Source organism: Populus euphratica, unplaced genomic scaffold, assembly GCF_000495115.2.
Source record: "Populus euphratica unplaced genomic scaffold, PopEup_1.0 scaffold172.1, whole genome shotgun sequence".
NCBI lineage: Eukaryota > Viridiplantae > Streptophyta > Magnoliopsida > Malpighiales > Salicaceae > Populus > Populus euphratica.
In genome coordinates this window covers 688,460-706,207 of record NW_011499920.1, presented here as the reverse complement: position 1 = coordinate 706,207, position 17,748 = coordinate 688,460, and the positions used below count along the sequence as shown (strand labels likewise).

The following is a 17,748-nucleotide window of genomic DNA, read 5'->3' as shown; positions in this document are numbered from 1 at the left end:
TTTTTGTAATATATGTAACTTATTTTGATGTTTACTTGTTTTTATAGCTTTTTTCTATATAAATTTATATTATAGATATATAATTTGTATATATTAGATTTTGTTTGAGAATTTTTGAATTTATATTTGTTTATACATTAATAAAATTTAATTTAAATTTTATAATTTATAAAATAAATAATAATTTATTTAATAATTTAATTTTATAAAACATGTGAAAAAAAATACTTATTTATTGCTATAATACTTTTCCCATAAAAGTAAAAAAATTAGGTATTGTTAGTTTTGGAAGGCAAGACCCACCGGCCCATTATGTTAAAGGTGCATAAGGAAAAAAAACCCTTAATATATTCTATCTCAAACTTCTTAAATGAAAATTTAAATTTAAAATCAAAAATAAAAAATCAAATCATCATCTTACTACCAAAGACACTTGAAATACCCAAAAACCTCTCCTTAATCTCTCCGAACAAACCAAATTATAATAAATTTCTCTCTATCTGCAGATTCTCCTTTTCCGTTCTCTTATGAGACGGAGATGATTTGTTTTCAGCCAAGCAGCACAAAATCGGTATGGATTTTTCTTCCGTCTCCGCCTCCCCTCTCTGCCGCTCACCGCCCCACACTCGCAGTCGTAGATGGCGTCAGAGTCGGACTTGTACCGCTGTTGTTGTGGTGGCTGCACTTGTGATTACCACTACAGCCTGGCTGTCTCTTGTTTTCTCCGGCACTACTGCTCGGTGGTGTTGGCATAGGCTTAAGAACTGGGAAGGCAGTTTGCATACGCTCCCGTGGAAACCACAAAGTCAGAATCCAAATGGGGTTGAGGAAGAAGATAAAGATTTTTCTCTTGAAGGAATTGCTCCGTCTCTTCCATTAGGAAGAAACAGGAGTCTATCGGAGGAGGAGAGACGAAGAGATGGAGCAGGGCTAGCGTTAAATCATATAGTTTTCGGCATTGCAGGGTCTTCTCAGCTGTGGAAGAGAAGGAAAGAGTTTATAAGGCTATGGTGGAGAAAGGATTCTTCAATGCGGGGTCATGTTTGGGTGGAAGAGCAAGTGGATGATAAAGAATGGGATGAGTCATTGCCAAGGATTATGATTTCGGAGGATACCTCTCGGTTTCGGTACACGAATCCGACCGGACATCCTTCTGGGCTTCGGATTGCGCGCATTGTGTTGGAAACTTTTCGACTAGGTTTGTCTGATGTTCGATGGTTTGTTTTGGGAGATGATGATACTATTTTTAGTGTAGATAATTTGGTTGATGTATTGAGTAAGTATGATTGTAATGAGATGGTTTATATCGGCGGTCCTTCAGAGAGTCACTCTGCTAATACTTATTTTAGTCATAATATGGCTTATGGAGGTGGCGGGATTGCTATAAGTTATCCTCTTGCCAAGGCGCTTTATAGTGTTCTTGATGATTGTCTTGAGAGATATCATAGGTTATATGGAAGTGATGATAGACTCCTCGCTTGTATTTCCGAGCTTGGCGTTCCTTTATCAAGAGAACATGGGTTTCACCAGGTTTGTTTATCTACTACTGCTGCCCTCCTGCTCTTAATCATTTTCTAATTATTACCTTTTAGACAACTTGTATTTTATTAGTAATTATGTGTCATGGCTTGTGGTGCTAAGAAAGTGGTTTTATGTTAAAGTCAACTTAATGGATTGAACGTTGACCATGAAAAAATCTGGAGAATTAGACCTCTTGAACTCCAGGATTTAAGTTGTGGTTGGTTTGTTATGGCAGTGGGATATCAGGGGTAGCGCTCATGGTCTTTTATCTGCGCACCCGATTTCACCCTTTGTGTCAATTCATCATGTAGAGGCCGTGGAGCCTATTTACCCTGGGATGAGCTCTTTGGACAGTTTGAAATTGTTCGCTAAGGCCATGAAGGTTGATCCTATGAGCTTCTTGCAGCGATCAATCTGTTATGACCATGCACGCCGCCTAACTTTTTCTGTGTCGCTTGGTTATGCTATTCAAGTGTTCCCAAGCATCGTGCAACCCCGGGTCCTTGAGCGCTCAGAAATGACTTTCTCTGCTTGGAACAAGATTCGTAATCTGAACGAGTTTGATTTGGATACTAGGGATCCCTCCAAATCTGTTTGTAAGAGTCCAGTCCTCTTCTTCTTAGAAGATGTGGAAAGACAAGGCAACACTACTCTGGGTACATATGTGCGGGCGGGGAGATTGAATGATGATTTGAAAAGAAAAGTTCTCTGCTTTCCTCGTTCGGCTCCTCTTCCTTATGTGGGGCGTATCCAGGCTTTGGGGTATCCTCTAAAGAACTGGCATTTGGTGAGTTCCTTTTGTATGTTTTTTAATTCTCAAACTTTTTCCTGTAAGTTAAACGTTGACATAGTAAATATATATAATGGACAGTCACCACGTCGCCTGTGTTGCAAACTGACTCAAACAAGTGATGGACTCCTTACAATATCAGTTAGACAGTGTGGGAAGGGATCTTTTGGTTCTTTTGCTGATTCCGTATGAAAATGCATGGTAGCACTTCGTCCACTCGATATCATTATTGGGGAGATTACTTCATGCTTGAAGAAGGCCCTTTCCCTGCCTGTGCTTTATATTGTACAGCATCATTGTTTGGCTTCCTTCTTGCAACAGTGGTTTGCCGAATGGCATCTGGCATTTTGAAAACCATGCTAGCTAATTGCAGATATGAGAGTTTCTTTTTTATGCAGTCGAGTTTAAGATGAGATCACAGACCTTCACTTCATGGACTACATTCTGTGCCTTCCTTCTTCTTTGGAAGGTAAATAATTTGAAGTCTATATCTAACTTGTAGACATTGCTAATGATGCGAGAGACAATTTTTGTTAGTTTACAAATGAAAATTCCAAGATTCATTTCTCCTGTTTTTAATTTTCTTTGTTTTGCTGTGAACTCTAGTAATTTTATTTTTTTCTTGTACCTTCAACTCTCTGTCGAACACTATTGTTTGAGCAATTAGATCTTTAATTGTGCCACCCACTCATTGCAGTAGATGTTCAGTTAAATATCATCCCAATTATTTGGTGTTGATTTGATATGTCCTTTTTACTTTATAAGGAAAGCCCTTGATAGGATTTTCGTGCATCAGTTTGACATCCTGTTCTGATTAGAACCCAGTTGACTATCTTACCACATTGTTTTGCTTTTCTGCTGATATGTTGGATCCAACACCATGGGTTTTACCTTAACCCGATGCAACTCATTGATCACATCACCTTATAATCTTGTATTCAATTTGTGTACTTTCAGTGCTCATTAGTGCATGTTTTTTCTTTATTATTCAGCTTGTATCATATTTTTTATGGTCTAATTGTATGGATAATACCCAATATTTGGAACTAGTAAATTTGAAGGGTTTGCTGATCTACACAAAACCCCCTTAACCCCGTAAGGTAGTGTTAGATAAGTCTTTGGGGAACCATGTCAGCAATTCAATGCTGTTTAATTGAGATGTGTTTATATTTTCTCACATTTAAATGCCTCCCGCCTTGTGCAGTTTTTCTCTCCTATGGTGGACCTACAATGACTTGGAGTTCATTGCCTTCGGTCAGCTATTGTTATGCTAAGAGCTAAATCATCCAATTAATTCATTGTGTTTGTTGCCTTATTGGTCCAATTACGACCTTATGGAGTTCATTATTCTAATGCTCTCACACTCTCCAATTTTGTGTCATGTTTTCTCCTTGGAAACCTTGGAAGGCTAGGGATGCAGGGTTTTTGTGAGTGAGATGAAAGAACATTTCGGTAATCTTGTTAACAACTTTTTGTAATTTTAGCTGGCAATAATCTCATGTACCATTCTTGAAACCTTCTTTTTCTTGCGATGATTGTATTTCATTCTTTTAGTCTGAATCTTTGTTTTTTAATCTTTGAGTTGCTAGTTAAAAAATGCTTTAAGGTATACGTTTTGACTTTTGCATTAATGAGTCTCTTACCCATCTTTGTCATAAACGAATGAGATGTTTGGGCATCTCTTAGTTTGTGAGAAATTGTTTGAGCAAGACCCTAGGAAATATGGAAATGACAAAGTTCAATGGGTCTACGCAAAAGAGAATAGTCAAAGTCATGTTTCAGCTCTTTCTTCATGAAACCTATCCTGTATCTAACCTTTTCTGGAGTGATATCAAAGGCTCAGGCTAGCTTCTTAATGGAGCCTCTTTTTTTTTTTCTCTTCTCATTGATTGTGTTGATGTGGTTGTCCTCTTGCTCTATAGATTTCCTAGGTGGTTTAACTATGAATAATCTCTCCGCATAGGACTATCCGTATACAAAGCTGGTTCTTGATTTGATCCCTATACCATTTCCAGTCATTCTTCTTGAGTGAAATAGACAACTAGCGCCAGATTCTCCGTGTACCTGTGTTACTAGAGGCCCTGTTGGTTTTATTCATTCTTTTCCGGAGTAGATCTTCCATCTTTTCTTCAATATGGATCTTTACTTGAGAATTCTCATGATTTTGGTTCATTGGGTAAATTGCATGTTCTGTTTTTCTCGTGCAGTCCATCCTATGTCAATGCATCCGTCTCCAACTACAAATGCATATAAACCATAGCTTGAAGGAAAAACTGTCTTAACACCAGCGATGCTTTTTAATAGCTTTACATTTCAGTGCTTTAATCTTTATCCACCAACTAATATGGTTAAGTTACGTCCAGATTGCATAACTAGCAAATCAGGTGGGATTTGTGGCCGAGAACCTCTCTCAGGAACTGGGAGGTTAGCTGCATTTGAAGTTGCAAGTTGAGTGTGAACTAGTGCATGCACTGTACATCCATTTCATTAGTGACTAAAGCCAGGGGTTTAAAGTGGCTTTTGAAGGGCCAGAAACACTTCGATAGCACAGCAAAGCATTAAGTGCCATAAGTGCAACTTGTTCATTCCGATGGGTGCAAGTCCTTTTAGTTCTAGTGGGAGCTGTCGCCTTGATAAAGTGGACAATTAACGATGCTTTAGGAGTCGTTAATAGATCACTTCAAGTGATGGTGACCCTTTTTTGACTTGATGGGATATGGCTTGGGAACCTAAATTTTATCCTTATTGTTTTCTTTTTCATCCTAGAATTTCTTCCACTCGCTTACAACTTCAGAAGCATGTTCTTCTTTTGCCGTCTAATCAGCCACGGAATTTACTTCCAAGGGAGTCCAAACTCCAATGGTTAAGACTTGAGATTTCTACCTGGAGATCGCACTAATGTTTTGAGGATAATCTTTTTGCTACAGTCATTGCTGCCGTGGACATGCAAGACCATTAATGTATTAGCCCAGCAAGGCTCGTTGGGTTTTCTTTATTGGAAAAGAAGACTCGCATGAGTTGACTGCTGGCTACTATGGGATAAAGAGTGTTCGATGGAAGGAATAGTGCTAGATTACATGTACGAGAAGCGTTTGTTTCACATTGTTGTCAGAAGAGATACCGAAAAGAAGAGGAGGTGGGCGTGGGCGGCGTCTTGCGGCGCGGCCGTGTAGGACAAATTTGGATTTCAAGCAGAGCGAGGACCAGGCGGGCTCTTTATTTATTTATTTTTTTTTTTAGCGTGAGGGATGAACCCTGTCCTCAAAACGTTGAATTAGGGTCATCTTTGAGTAGCCGTAGGTTTTTTCTTTCCTTGGAAAAAAGAAAAAGACCTTTGTGTTCTGTCGATTGTGTAGTGTCGGGCTTGCATTTTTCACTCCAATTGCATGGAATTGTCGTTGTAATGATATGTTTTGCAAGGTTACGGTGATGGCAAAATATTTATGTGGTAAGTTCCGATACATTTTAAATTTTATTTGTATTATATGGTTTAATATGTCATTTTAAATATTTGACTAGCTTCATCTTAATGAAATTAAAGAGGCATCGGAGAATATATTCTTAATCAATCAATCAATCTCAAGACCACATCACATGTGCCCCGTTCCAGAATCCTCATGTCTCCCTTGAACTCGTGGCCTTGCATGAACCAAGTAAATCTAAGACTTTATGCATCACTCAAACATGACATTTGACATTTCTATTTGCTACCATGGCTGCCTTTCAAGTAATAACTTTCAATCCTTTAATCACATATTAATCGCAAAACCATGCGGACCTCCATTGTCAATTAGGATTACAAGATCTTCTCCTTCACAACTACCTCTAATTAACCCTAATTGTATTAAGAGCATAACTCTCGGCTAGAGCCTTAAATTATAACCCAAATTCTTCAATCTTGTTATTGTTCATCATTCTCAATTTCTTCATCTATTCATTGTGAAACTTAGAACACTGCCCATGTCTTTTTTCTTTGCTCATACAAGTTATTCAAAGGATGTTTAAGAGATTCATTCTTGGAATGATTACAAGTTAATTTTGACTGAAAAATTACTTAATATTATCTAGCCTTAAAATCTTTAACATTTGTTTAATGTTATCCTTTAACCCACTGATAAAACTGGAAATGTAATATGATTCACGCAGTGAAGGATTTAATGCATTCCTCGAACTTTTCCACATAGCCTTCCATACTTCTTTACTGCACAAGGTTGTTGAATTCCTACATCCCTTCTAGTGTTTGGAGCTATCCCCTAGCTACTTCCCTTCATGCCAATTGACTTGCCAACAAGAAATGGAACTAATTTGTCAAAGCTTCAATCTGTAGATTCATCTTATCGATCTTCTTGCTTTGCTCTAACCATCGTTCTTTATTTTCCACCATAAATCCTTACCATTCTTGGTGGTTGCATTGTATTTGTTCATCCAACTTCATACAGTGCTCTTCACAAAGCTTATTATTTTCCACCATTTTCGTAAGATTTAAGTGCTTGTTGATAGTTGATGGCCTTGGAATTGGATTTGATATCAGTTGTTAATGTCTTGGCTGGCTTAGCTGGTGATTAAGGTTTAATCTATAAAAATTAAAAGGTGATGTATACTAGTAATTGCATTGTTGATTATTGTTTTTAGATAGAAAATATAGAAATAGTAGAGACAAAAAGTACATGTTTTCACATGTTTTAAAAGAACATAAATTCATTTTAATTTTTTTTTAGAAATATATTTGTGTTATGTTTTTGTTTTTTCTTTTCAATCAAATACATTTTTATTCCTTTTATAATATATCCTTTTTATTATGAAATATTAACCAAATGAAACACAGGATATAACCCTTTGTTTTGCTTAAAGTCTTCCTTTTTTTTTTTTTCCCTAGCGCACGCTTGTCTTGATTATTTATTATCTTCCATAAATTGAAGTGATTTTATCAATTAATAGTCGAAAAATATCTTTAGGTTAATTTTTATATACTATTTGTTTTTCAATTATGTTTGAAGTATACCATTGTTTTAATGAAAAAAAATTTCTTTTAGTATTTTCTTAAAATTAAAACCAAGTTAACAACATGGAAAGAAAATGAATATAGTATTTGAGATTGTAATAGTAGTTAATTTTTAAAGTGTTTTTTACTAAAAAATATAATAAAATAATTTTTTAATTTATTTTTGACATCAACATATCAAAACGATTTAAAATCATTAAAAAATATATAATTTGAAACAAAAAAAAAACTTAAAAAAATTCAAAAATCTTTTTTAAACAAAAACACAAACACATCATTGCTAAATCTAAGCAAAGCAGATTCCAAGAGTACCAACTACGTTGTTGATTGTTAATGACACAAGATATAAAAAAAATTACTTGATAATCATGACAGGAATGGATTAGAGGTGAGCATTGGTTCTGGTTTAGATATAAACAAATCCTAATTAAACCAATATTGTTTTCCATAAAATTTTGAACCAAGACAAATCAAATCAGTTCAGTTTTTTTTTTTTTAAAAAAGTTAATTAAGTCCAATTTAATTAATGGGTCTTTCAGTTGAGCTATTTTTGAAAAAAATCTAAATTATAGATATGTAGTTTATAATAAGGTTTTTTTAGTTTATTTTCATTTAGATAAATGTTCGGTTCAGTTTTTATTATTATTATTATTATTTTAAAAACCAAAACTAAAAAACCAACATGATTTTTTTTAAAAACCAAAACTAAAAAACCAACATGATTTTAAAAAAAAAATTAACTAAATTATTAAAACAATTAAAAAAACATTCAATTCAGTTAATGTCCAATCAAATTCCTACACATATTTTAAATAGTATGACAAGGGGGTGTGCTGGCAACAAATTCGAGACAAGGGAGGGTTTTACAGGTAATATGAAGTGGATGAAAAAAAGGAAGGGGAAGCAAGGAGCATGTGCGCACTGCGCACCCATATGGCCAGAGACTTAACGGAGGGAGAGGATGGCGTTGGTGGGCTGCTGCGAAGGTTTCACAGATCCAGGAGAAACGCCACGCACGTTCTAACACCTCACAAAATGGGCCCCTTTTCACAGCTGTTCCAATCTGTTCCTGTCTTTTCCTTCTTTCCTTTTTTTTTTTTTTCTACCCCTCCGCTCTTATTTCATCAAATTTTTATTTCTCATTTTCTTGATCCGTTGAAGATTTTTTAGGTGAAATGGAGATTAATTATGATAGATCTTGGTTCCTTTTTAGATTAATTAATGTTCCCTTTATTAATCTCATTAAATACTGTATTAATCACTTTCATTTCAGATATACAAAATAGCATTTCGAGACAGAAAATATAAAAAAAAGGGAGTAAAAAGAACATATTCTTTTATATTTTTATTTTAAAAATATATAAATTTATTGTCATGAATATATTATTTTATATTTATATTTATATTTATATTTATGTAATTATACATGTTTTTGGTTTTTTATATCCGTCCATTAAATTTTGTTGGTAAAATTAGATTTAAGATGAGAAATATTAGTTACACATGGAATAGTTGAAAGAATCCTAGTTTAACTCAACTTGAGTTCATTCAATTCACTAAAATGATATGATCACTGAGTCTTGATAATTAACCAGACAAGTTAAATCTAATTATATTCATGAATTAATGCGAATAATTAAAGATTAGATTCCAAATATATATTCCCGAATGTAGAACCTATTGTTTAATAATATATATATATGAAAAAAAACTCTAAATATGCAAAACCATAGATGCATCAAACAAAGCTAGCATACGCAAAAATAAATTATGTAGTAACAAGGACATAAGATAGCTTATATATAACTATGAATTATAAAATAGGTTTCCGAGTGGAGTCCACAAATCTTGAAATCATGGAGGCAGTAAGCTCCTCCGCATCATGTAATGCTCACCATGTTATATATTCTCCTTTAAAGCCTAATTTAATCTGCCCTCATGTCATGTGGGTATGATTAGAGGCTTGATGAAACAGCTTCGAAAAGTATATATATATATATATATATATATATATATATATATATATATATATATATATATATAATATAGTAGAAAAAAAGAAGGGGAAAAAGAAGGGGAGAAAAAGAAATAAAAGAAATGTGGAGGAGCAATGTGCTGTCAAGAATGGTGTGTGTCATGTTCTTGAAATTCTAGTTAAAAATGTGGTGATGATGAGTGCTACAGAGGAGCAAATGCCCACAGCCGTTAACCTACAGACCCAATCACATGGAACTTATTAGGATGGGTCCGATGGGACCAGACAGAACCTTTCCTTTCCTTTCTTTAACTTTCCTCTCATTATTTCATTACAATAATAAAATAATTCAATTTTACCTCTTTCTTAATTACTCTCCCCTCTCTCTCTCTCTCTCTCTCTCTCTCTATCTTTGTATATATGGGGTGATTTCTTAAAATTATTTGGAGAGTTGATCTGAGCAAGGTTGATGTTAATGGTAATTCGTTCATATATATATATATATATATTGCAATGCCTTGGTGTAAAGAAGTATCTTGAGTGATTTGTTCCATGTGTGTTTATTTTTCTATAAATATTGACTTAACATATAATAAACTAGTTGTTAACGGGGGAATATAAACTATTTTCATATGTTTTTTATATAAAAAAAATTAAAGTGTAAATAGAAAATTTTATGTAAATATTTAATTAAATAAATTGATAATTATCTATTTAAATAAAAAAATCATTAACAATAACTAAAAAAAATCTAAAAAAATTAAGAGATAGATGTAGTCCAATATATTTAATCATTTAAAATGAGATATTTACTTATTTATATCTATTGGATTTGTTTTTTAAAGTTAATAAAAATATAAATACATATGAAACTAATTGAATGAAATAAAAAGAAAAAAATTATTATGTAAGGTCGAATACATTAGAAAATTATTTAAAAATAAATATTTTTTTTATAAAATGAAGCTCATTTGTATAAAAAAATCTTCAAAAATTAAATACAAACAAAAAATTTTTTTAACAAAAAACTCTATTTAAAAAAGATTTGCAAAACTTGTGGTTTAGCTCATAAGACCAAGAAAAACAAATAAAAAAAAACTGAAGGTAATCACAAAACCATCTTTTTTTAAAAAAGGAATGTAGAATGATAAATGCGTAAAAGAAAATGAGAAAAAAAGTATTCTGAATCTTATCAAACTTTTAAACTTATAACCTATGTCATTATATTAGAAGCGCGATAAATATATAAGTGAAGCCTAATTCCGAACAAATCAAATACATAAAGATGAAATTCAAAAAAAAAATCAAACAAAAAATAATAATTAAAAAAATAAGGGTGAAAATAAAAATAAATAAATTAGAGGAAATAAAAAAACTTTAAACTATAGGGTTAAATTGAAAAAAAAAATAAACAAAATAAACTTCAATTGAAAGATAAAATTGAAAACCAATAAAACTTCAATAAAAGAACCAAGAAAAAAAATCTAATAACTAAATTATAATTTAACAACTAAATTAAAAACATAATTTTTTTTTATGAAAGGAACCATGACTAAAATAAGCAATAAAAAACATAAAGAGTAAAATTAAAAAATCAAAAGAAAAAAAAGGATAAATGTGTACTTTCTTTAAAAGAAAGAGAAATGAAAGAAAAAAAGAAATGACTACCGACAACAAACTGATCATCATTCATCATCATGTGCAACACTAGCTGGAAAAGGGCATGATGTCGCTTCCAAAAACAAAATGAAAGGGTATGTTTGACCATTGAATGAAATCAAATGCACCATCCACATGTTGACTCGTAAGGAGCATATACCAACAGCTTTTCCAGATAAAAAATTATTTTTCTGACTTAAAAATATTATAATGCCCTTCATAAGCTTGGACATGCCAACAAGTTTTTTTTTGCTTTTAAGGGTTTTTTTAAATAATTTCATCATAGATTTTTTTTTTGTTATAATAAGTTTGAATTATGAAACATTTGGTATTTTAATAAATATAAAAAACTATTTCAAATAAGCAACGCATAGGCCAGTTTGTGGAGCACCTCCGTGTTGTTCAAGTAGCATATAAGGCATTATCTGGCAGCAAAACACTAGCTTTTTGCGGTGACATTAGAAGTGTCACAAAGCCTTTTTCCACGTGATGTGGCGCACATGACGATTTAAGAGATGGTTGTTTGTTATTGATAACCTCTTCTTTTGTCTTCTCCTCTTTCCCCTCTTCTCCCTTCAAAATTTGCACTAAACATTCAGACTTTCAAAATTGTTCTTTTATTTATTGATATTTCAACTTTGGTTCTCATTTTTTTATTTATAATTTTTGTTCTTGATCTTTTTTTTTTTTAATTTCAATTTCATCTTTAGATCTATAATTATAATTGTTTTTTTTTCAAATCTAGTTTCCATTCTTTTGATTTTAAACTTTGTGATTTTCTTTAGCTTTCTTTCAATTAGGTTGTCACAATATTATAATCTAGATAACAAGTTTTGTAACAATCCCAATAACTTTATAATCTCAACTTCTTCTTCTTCTTTGTAGAATAAGCATTATAGTATTCCATAGAACAAAATTTTAAACTAATTGGTTCATAGCTAGCATCAATTTCTTTTGAAAATAGATATGTTTAATTAAGCATATAACAAAACTATATATTAGCTTAATAAGGACAACTTCCTTTAATTATATTGTTTATAAAAAATAATTTAACTACTTAAATTCTTAAACACGGAAGTATACATAACAACAAAATATTAATTCTTCCAAATACATAATTAACTTTACAAAAGACTCCTACCTATGTGTCTACTTTGTAAGGCGTGAGGTACCTAGAAACATATTCATATATCATATCGATTTTAAACAGTAAAAAAGCTTTTGAAAGATTATTTCTTGATTAATGAAAATAATATATTGTTAAAAGGGTGAGACAAGATATTATTTATTGGCTAATAAAAATAATATCATGTTAAATGGACAAGTCAAAGATTAATACATGGCCAAGGAAAATAATGCATTGACTAATAGACAAGCTAAGAAGATTATTTCCTAGTTAATGGAAATAAAGCCTTAAATAAGGATTGACGAATACATTAACATATTAATGATAAGTTTTTCCATTAAAATCCACACTCGCGCGCGCGCACACAGATATATATTTATATATTGGTTTTATCCTTTAAAATTTGATTCTTTTTTAAATTAAGTTTCATCATTTTCTTATTTTTACTTTTATCAAGTTATTCTGTTTGCATGATCCAATTTACGTGTTTTGACAGCCTTACCCGAGTTTTTAGGTGTTTTATTTTTTTGAACTTCTTTTTGTTGATTGATTTTTTTTTCTTTACTCCATCCTTCTACATTTAGATTGTTAGGGATTTTCTCATCGTTATTTTTTTTATTTGCTTTCTATAAGATTGACATGATCTTACAATCCAAGTTACGAGTTTTCCTTTCAAGTTTGGGTTGACTTGAGGAGCTTTATTTTGTCATTTTTATTATTTAACATTAGGTTATCTTGGAATTTAACTTTGTAATTTTTTTCCTTTTTAACAAATACTCATGTTATTTTGATTATTGTTATCACCTTTTCTCTTTTAAAATTTATTTCATTTAGTGTTGTTGCTTTTTCAATCATATAATTGAATGAAGTCATCTTATTAGAATGACGAGGGTATATGACTCAAGTCAAAAATTTATTTTTCTTCTTTAAAACGCATTATCAACATCTAAGCATTTTTTTTATGTTAAAAAAATGGCTTAATCCAGAACAAAACACTGAACACTTATCTAGTTTACTACTAAATAAGAATTGAATAGATTGGACATGTGTTATGGATCCAAACACCAAATAAAATATGCATAGGCATGGCCTAATTGATGCAGGTAGGTTTTAGGAAAAAATATTTTTCTTAGTTATTATCATTTCTTATTTAGTTTAGAAAAATATTTTACTTTATGATGTTTTATATTTTTTCTTGTTAATTTAGGAAATCAAATATTAAGATTGGTAATTTTTTTTCATTTTTATTTTTAGTTTATGAATCCCTAAAATAACTCAATAATTATTGATTAAGACTTTTTTGTTTGCAAGGTAGACCTAGGACTGGTATAATTATGGTCGTTTAGATTTTTATGAATTAGAATTCTATGTGATAACCTTATTCAATTTCAATTATGTTTTTTTATTTTGTTGCCTTCTTGTTTGTGTTTTCATCTGTATTAGTTGATATTAGAGTCTAATAAATAGTCTAATGAATGACATATTTAAGTAGAAGGAGATTAGGAGGTTCTTCATCGAGAAATAAATGTTCAAGAATTCATGATAAAGGACATGTAGATACAAATTATAGAAGTAAAAATAAATTTTTAAGAACAAATGATAAAATATATGCTAAGATAGATTGCAAAATTAATATATCAATTGACAAAGATGAGGAGTATAAAATTATGAAAAGGGTGATGATAAGTCTATGAATAGTTTATACAACCCGTTTCAAAGGTGTAAGCACAAGAAGAAACTTCCTGATCATGATAAATACGATGTTATAACTGAAAGTTTTGATAATTTTAGTTTTTTTATGAAGTGGAATCAACCACCAAAATTTAACGAAGATGATAAAGATAATGCTGAATGAGAAAATTTAAATATAAAACTCTTGGTAATTCTTGATTTGTGATGTCTATAAAAAGAGAAACAAAATAAATATGGTTCTATATATGACTGTTAATGAAACATATTGTAAAATATATGCCTCATATTTACTTGATGAGAATTTTGAAATTGACATATGCCTCATATTTACTTGATGAGAATTTTAAAATTGACAAGGTCAAAGTTGATGTTCATATACTGTAGATAAAAGTTGTAGATAAAAGTTATGAATCAAATGTTTAAATTTTCTTCTAATTCTAAGATTGATTTTATTGTTATAGAAACTCAATATGTTAACAAATATGATATTTTTATTAGAAAGGTTTAGATTGAACACTCACGAGATTGATTTATAAGGATTTTAGGAAAAAATAGTTTTTTTAGTTATTATTATTTTCTATTTAGTTTAGAAAAATATCTTACTTCTTGATGTTTTTATAGTTTTTCTATTTATTTTAGAAAATCAAATATTAAGATTGATAAATTTCTCAATAATTATTGATGAGGATTATTTTCCTCTTTAATATTATATGCCTATAACTAGTATAAATGAAGTTGTTTAATTAACTTGTATTTTAGCAAATGTTTTTCTTTTTATTAACAAAGCATACATATAAAGAGAAGAATTATAAATGATTTCTTATATACGCATTTACTTTCAAATAACTTCTGGTTTGCATTATATTAAATAATATTAGTAATTGTTTTATTAACATATTATATCATATTAAAGATAATAAATTTTTTTATTACATGGGAAATAATTAAGATGGTGAATATAACAACAGTGTTTTTTATTTTTATTTTTATCAATGTATTAAAAAGAATCATTTATGATTATTTATGCATGAATATACTATCAAATTAATAATTACCGACTCTATATATAAGACATGCAATACATTCAAACATCAAATCATATAGGCTTAGAAACAACCATTCATGTTGTATTAAAAAAGCAAAATAATTGTTTCATTAACATTAAAAATAATTACAATGGTGAATATAACAGCAATGTGTGATTTTTTTTAATGGTGAATATAACAGCAATGTGTGATTTAAAAAAAAAAAAAAACTCATCAATGCATGTGTAAGGAATAATCTTGAATGATTTGTTATAGATTTATTTATTTTCAAATAATTACTAATTAGATGAGACATTTGCAATACATTCAAATGTTGAATCATCCATACAATCATATAATATTAAGAAAAAACAATAATTATCGTAGTGAATAAAACAATTTGTGATTATTATTATTATTATTATTATTTAAAACGCACTCTTGAAATTAAAGAAGAATCTTGAGTGATTTGTAATACTGACTGTATGTGACATATATAATACATTCAAATACAGAATCAATTATTATTTATTACTATGAGACAATAAGATATCAAATTAGATATGAATAGACACACAATGAATTATATTATTTCAAAAAATAATAACTTATTACAATGGTGAATACGAAAACAATGTGTGGTTTTTTTTTTTTTTAACAACGCACACATGTAAAGTATATATTTTTTAATTAAAATCATATCATTTTATTTTTAATATTAAAATTATTAAAAAACACCTAAAAAAATATTAAATCGCATCACCAAGCACACCAAAATAAAAATATAAAATGCCTTCTTTTACAAACATTTGCTTTCATATAACTAACACATATGCAATGCATTCATATATTGAATCCATGAGTCAGATGTAACACATTCACACCAAATCTCACTATCATTAATTTACAGTGTATTTAAATATCAATACAAAATATAATTATATTAGTAAATATAATTACAACAGTTCATAAATGTATTTTTTATCAAGTGATTTATTATATATGTATTTATTTTTAAATAAATATTAATTAAATAAAAAATATATAATATATTTAGATCTGAATCGACAATGCATCTCTCATGATCATCGATCTGATCCACATGCATACATCATTTATTCATTTTGTAGTTATTACATACCAAGAACAAACGGCTATTTAAGGTGTGTCCAGAAATGATGCGTACGTATATGGTATAAATTAAACTAATGAACAGTCATTTTAGCCTGATTTGGTTGGTTTGGGTCGGGTTAATTCTGAACTATGGTTAAGTTGGAGCGTGCATATTATTATTCTTGTATTTCTATCTTTGTCCAGCTCAAATCTAGCAAGGAAAACACATAAAAAAGGAAAATAAAATAATATTAAGTTTGAATTGAAATTCTTTAAGAAATCAAAGGAAAAAAGAATACTGTGTTGCCAATTTTAATAAAGTTAAAGCAATGGACCCAATTGGACATGGCCATGTCAATGCTGGTGGAATTTATAGGTAGATATTAAATATTCATCGGAGATGAAAATGGAGATGGTTTGCAGAGAATTTTAATCTCAGAGATGAGGTGATGGGTGTGTACTTGTGGGGAGACTGATCCCTTTTTTTTTCTTTTCTTTTTCAGTTTATTTTTTTTCTTTCCAAGGTATTCTTATATCTTTTAAAAAATAAAACTAATCCGCTATTTCTTCTAATAAATTTGTGTTTTGAAGATAAAATTTTTATTTTTATTTTTATAAAGATATAGTTTATTTTTTTACTAAGATATTTTTATATCTTTTAAAAAAATAAAACTAATCCGCTATTTCTTCTAATAAATTTGTGTTTTGAAGATAAAATTTTTATTTTTATTTTTATAAAGATATAGTTTATTTTTTTACTAAGATATTTTTATATCTTTTTAAAAAATAAAACTAATCCGCTATTTCTTCTAATAAATTTGTGTTTTGAAAATAAAATTTTTATTTTTATTTTTATAAAGATATAGTTTATTTTTTTCTAAGATATTTTTATATTATTTTAAAAAATAAAACTAGTTTTGTTTGGGTTCATAATTAATCCTTTTAATAAATATATTTTCTGAAAATTAAATTTATATTTTTATCTTTATAAGAATATAACAATGTTTTAATTGCTAAATCAATATTTCATTAATCCTTTTTCAGTTTAATGCTATTTTTATTATTTTTTTAATTAATAATTTTTTCAATTTAAACTCTATGTGCTTTGCTTCACGGAAACAGGATAGGGAATTAATCTTTGGTATATAACATAATATATGTTGGACCTTCAAATAAATATATATTAGAAAAAACTAGAGTTTAATCAATATTAAGAAGTTATATTATGTTTTTTTAAAAAAATTATACTCTATAATTAATGACATATTTCCATTGTTTTTAACTAATTAATTGTAATAATTTATGTCAATCTTCGTGAACCTATTAGAGCTTACATTATTATTTTATATTTATAAAACGAGGAAGACAATATTAATACCAATCAAGCTACAATATCTCATTGACTATTTCACGAAGTTTTTAGTAAGAATGCATTTCATCGATCTCAAGATGTATTTTTCATTATAATAGCGTGGGCATTTTTATTTTTATTTTTTGATTTTTTTCCAAAATATATTTAAAAGGGAAAATTCAACCACAATATATATTCATTTTTTCCCATCTTATCCCAAAAATACTTCAATCCACCCCCAAAAAAAAAAAATTTACCTAGAGAATGCATTTACCTTGATCCAACCCCCCCCCCCCCCCAAGAAAAAAAAAGATTTTCACCTACAAAAATGCATTTATCTTGATTCATATCCAATTGAATAGTATCATATACTATACCTTGGATTAAAATTTTATTTATCTGGAGTAAATAAAAATAATGATCAAGAAAAATGTTGGTAATAAAAGAAGGGTCATAAACAATTATTAGCTGCAAAGTGAGAGAGAGAGAGGGAG

The 17,748-nt window shown here is 29.6% G+C and overlaps 1 protein-coding gene across 3 annotated transcripts; it reads left to right on the top strand.

The window, feature by feature from the left end:
• Positions 1-386: 386 nt before the first annotated feature.
• On the top strand, positions 387-4,966 carry LOC105135070 (uncharacterized). 3 transcript variants are annotated; one of them, XR_844117.1, is made up of 5 exons: positions 387-1,530; positions 1,757-2,308; positions 2,393-2,780; positions 3,516-3,763; positions 4,675-4,966. XR_844117.1 is itself a non-coding variant. In XM_011039762.1 (3 exons), the coding sequence occupies exons 1-3, from the start codon at positions 574-576 to the stop codon at positions 2,501-2,503; spliced, it is 1,620 nt and encodes a 539-aa protein (XP_011038064.1). In that variant the 5' UTR covers positions 387-573; the 3' UTR covers positions 2,504-2,994. The 3 variants fall into 3 exon arrangements, 1 of the variants encoding a protein (XP_011038064.1); XR_844118.1 differs by lacking the exon at positions 3,516-3,763; XM_011039762.1 differs by lacking the exons at positions 3,516-3,763; positions 4,675-4,966 and having other exon boundaries at positions 2,393-2,994.
• The last annotated feature ends 12,782 nt before the right edge of the window (positions 4,967-17,748 follow it).

Excerpts from the sequence above, each read along its gene's own strand:
- LOC105135070 (XM_011039762.1), top strand. The coding sequence starts at position 574 with ATGGATTTTTCTTCCGTCTCCGCCTCCCCTCTCTGCCGCTCACCGCCC. Across the intron at positions 1,531-1,756 it reads GAGAACATGGGTTTCACCAG|TGGGATATCAGGGGTAGCGC; the intron begins GTTTGTTTATCT and ends TTGTTATGGCAG. Across the intron at positions 2,309-2,392 it reads CTCTAAAGAACTGGCATTTG|TCACCACGTCGCCTGTGTTG; the intron begins GTGAGTTCCTTT and ends TATAATGGACAG.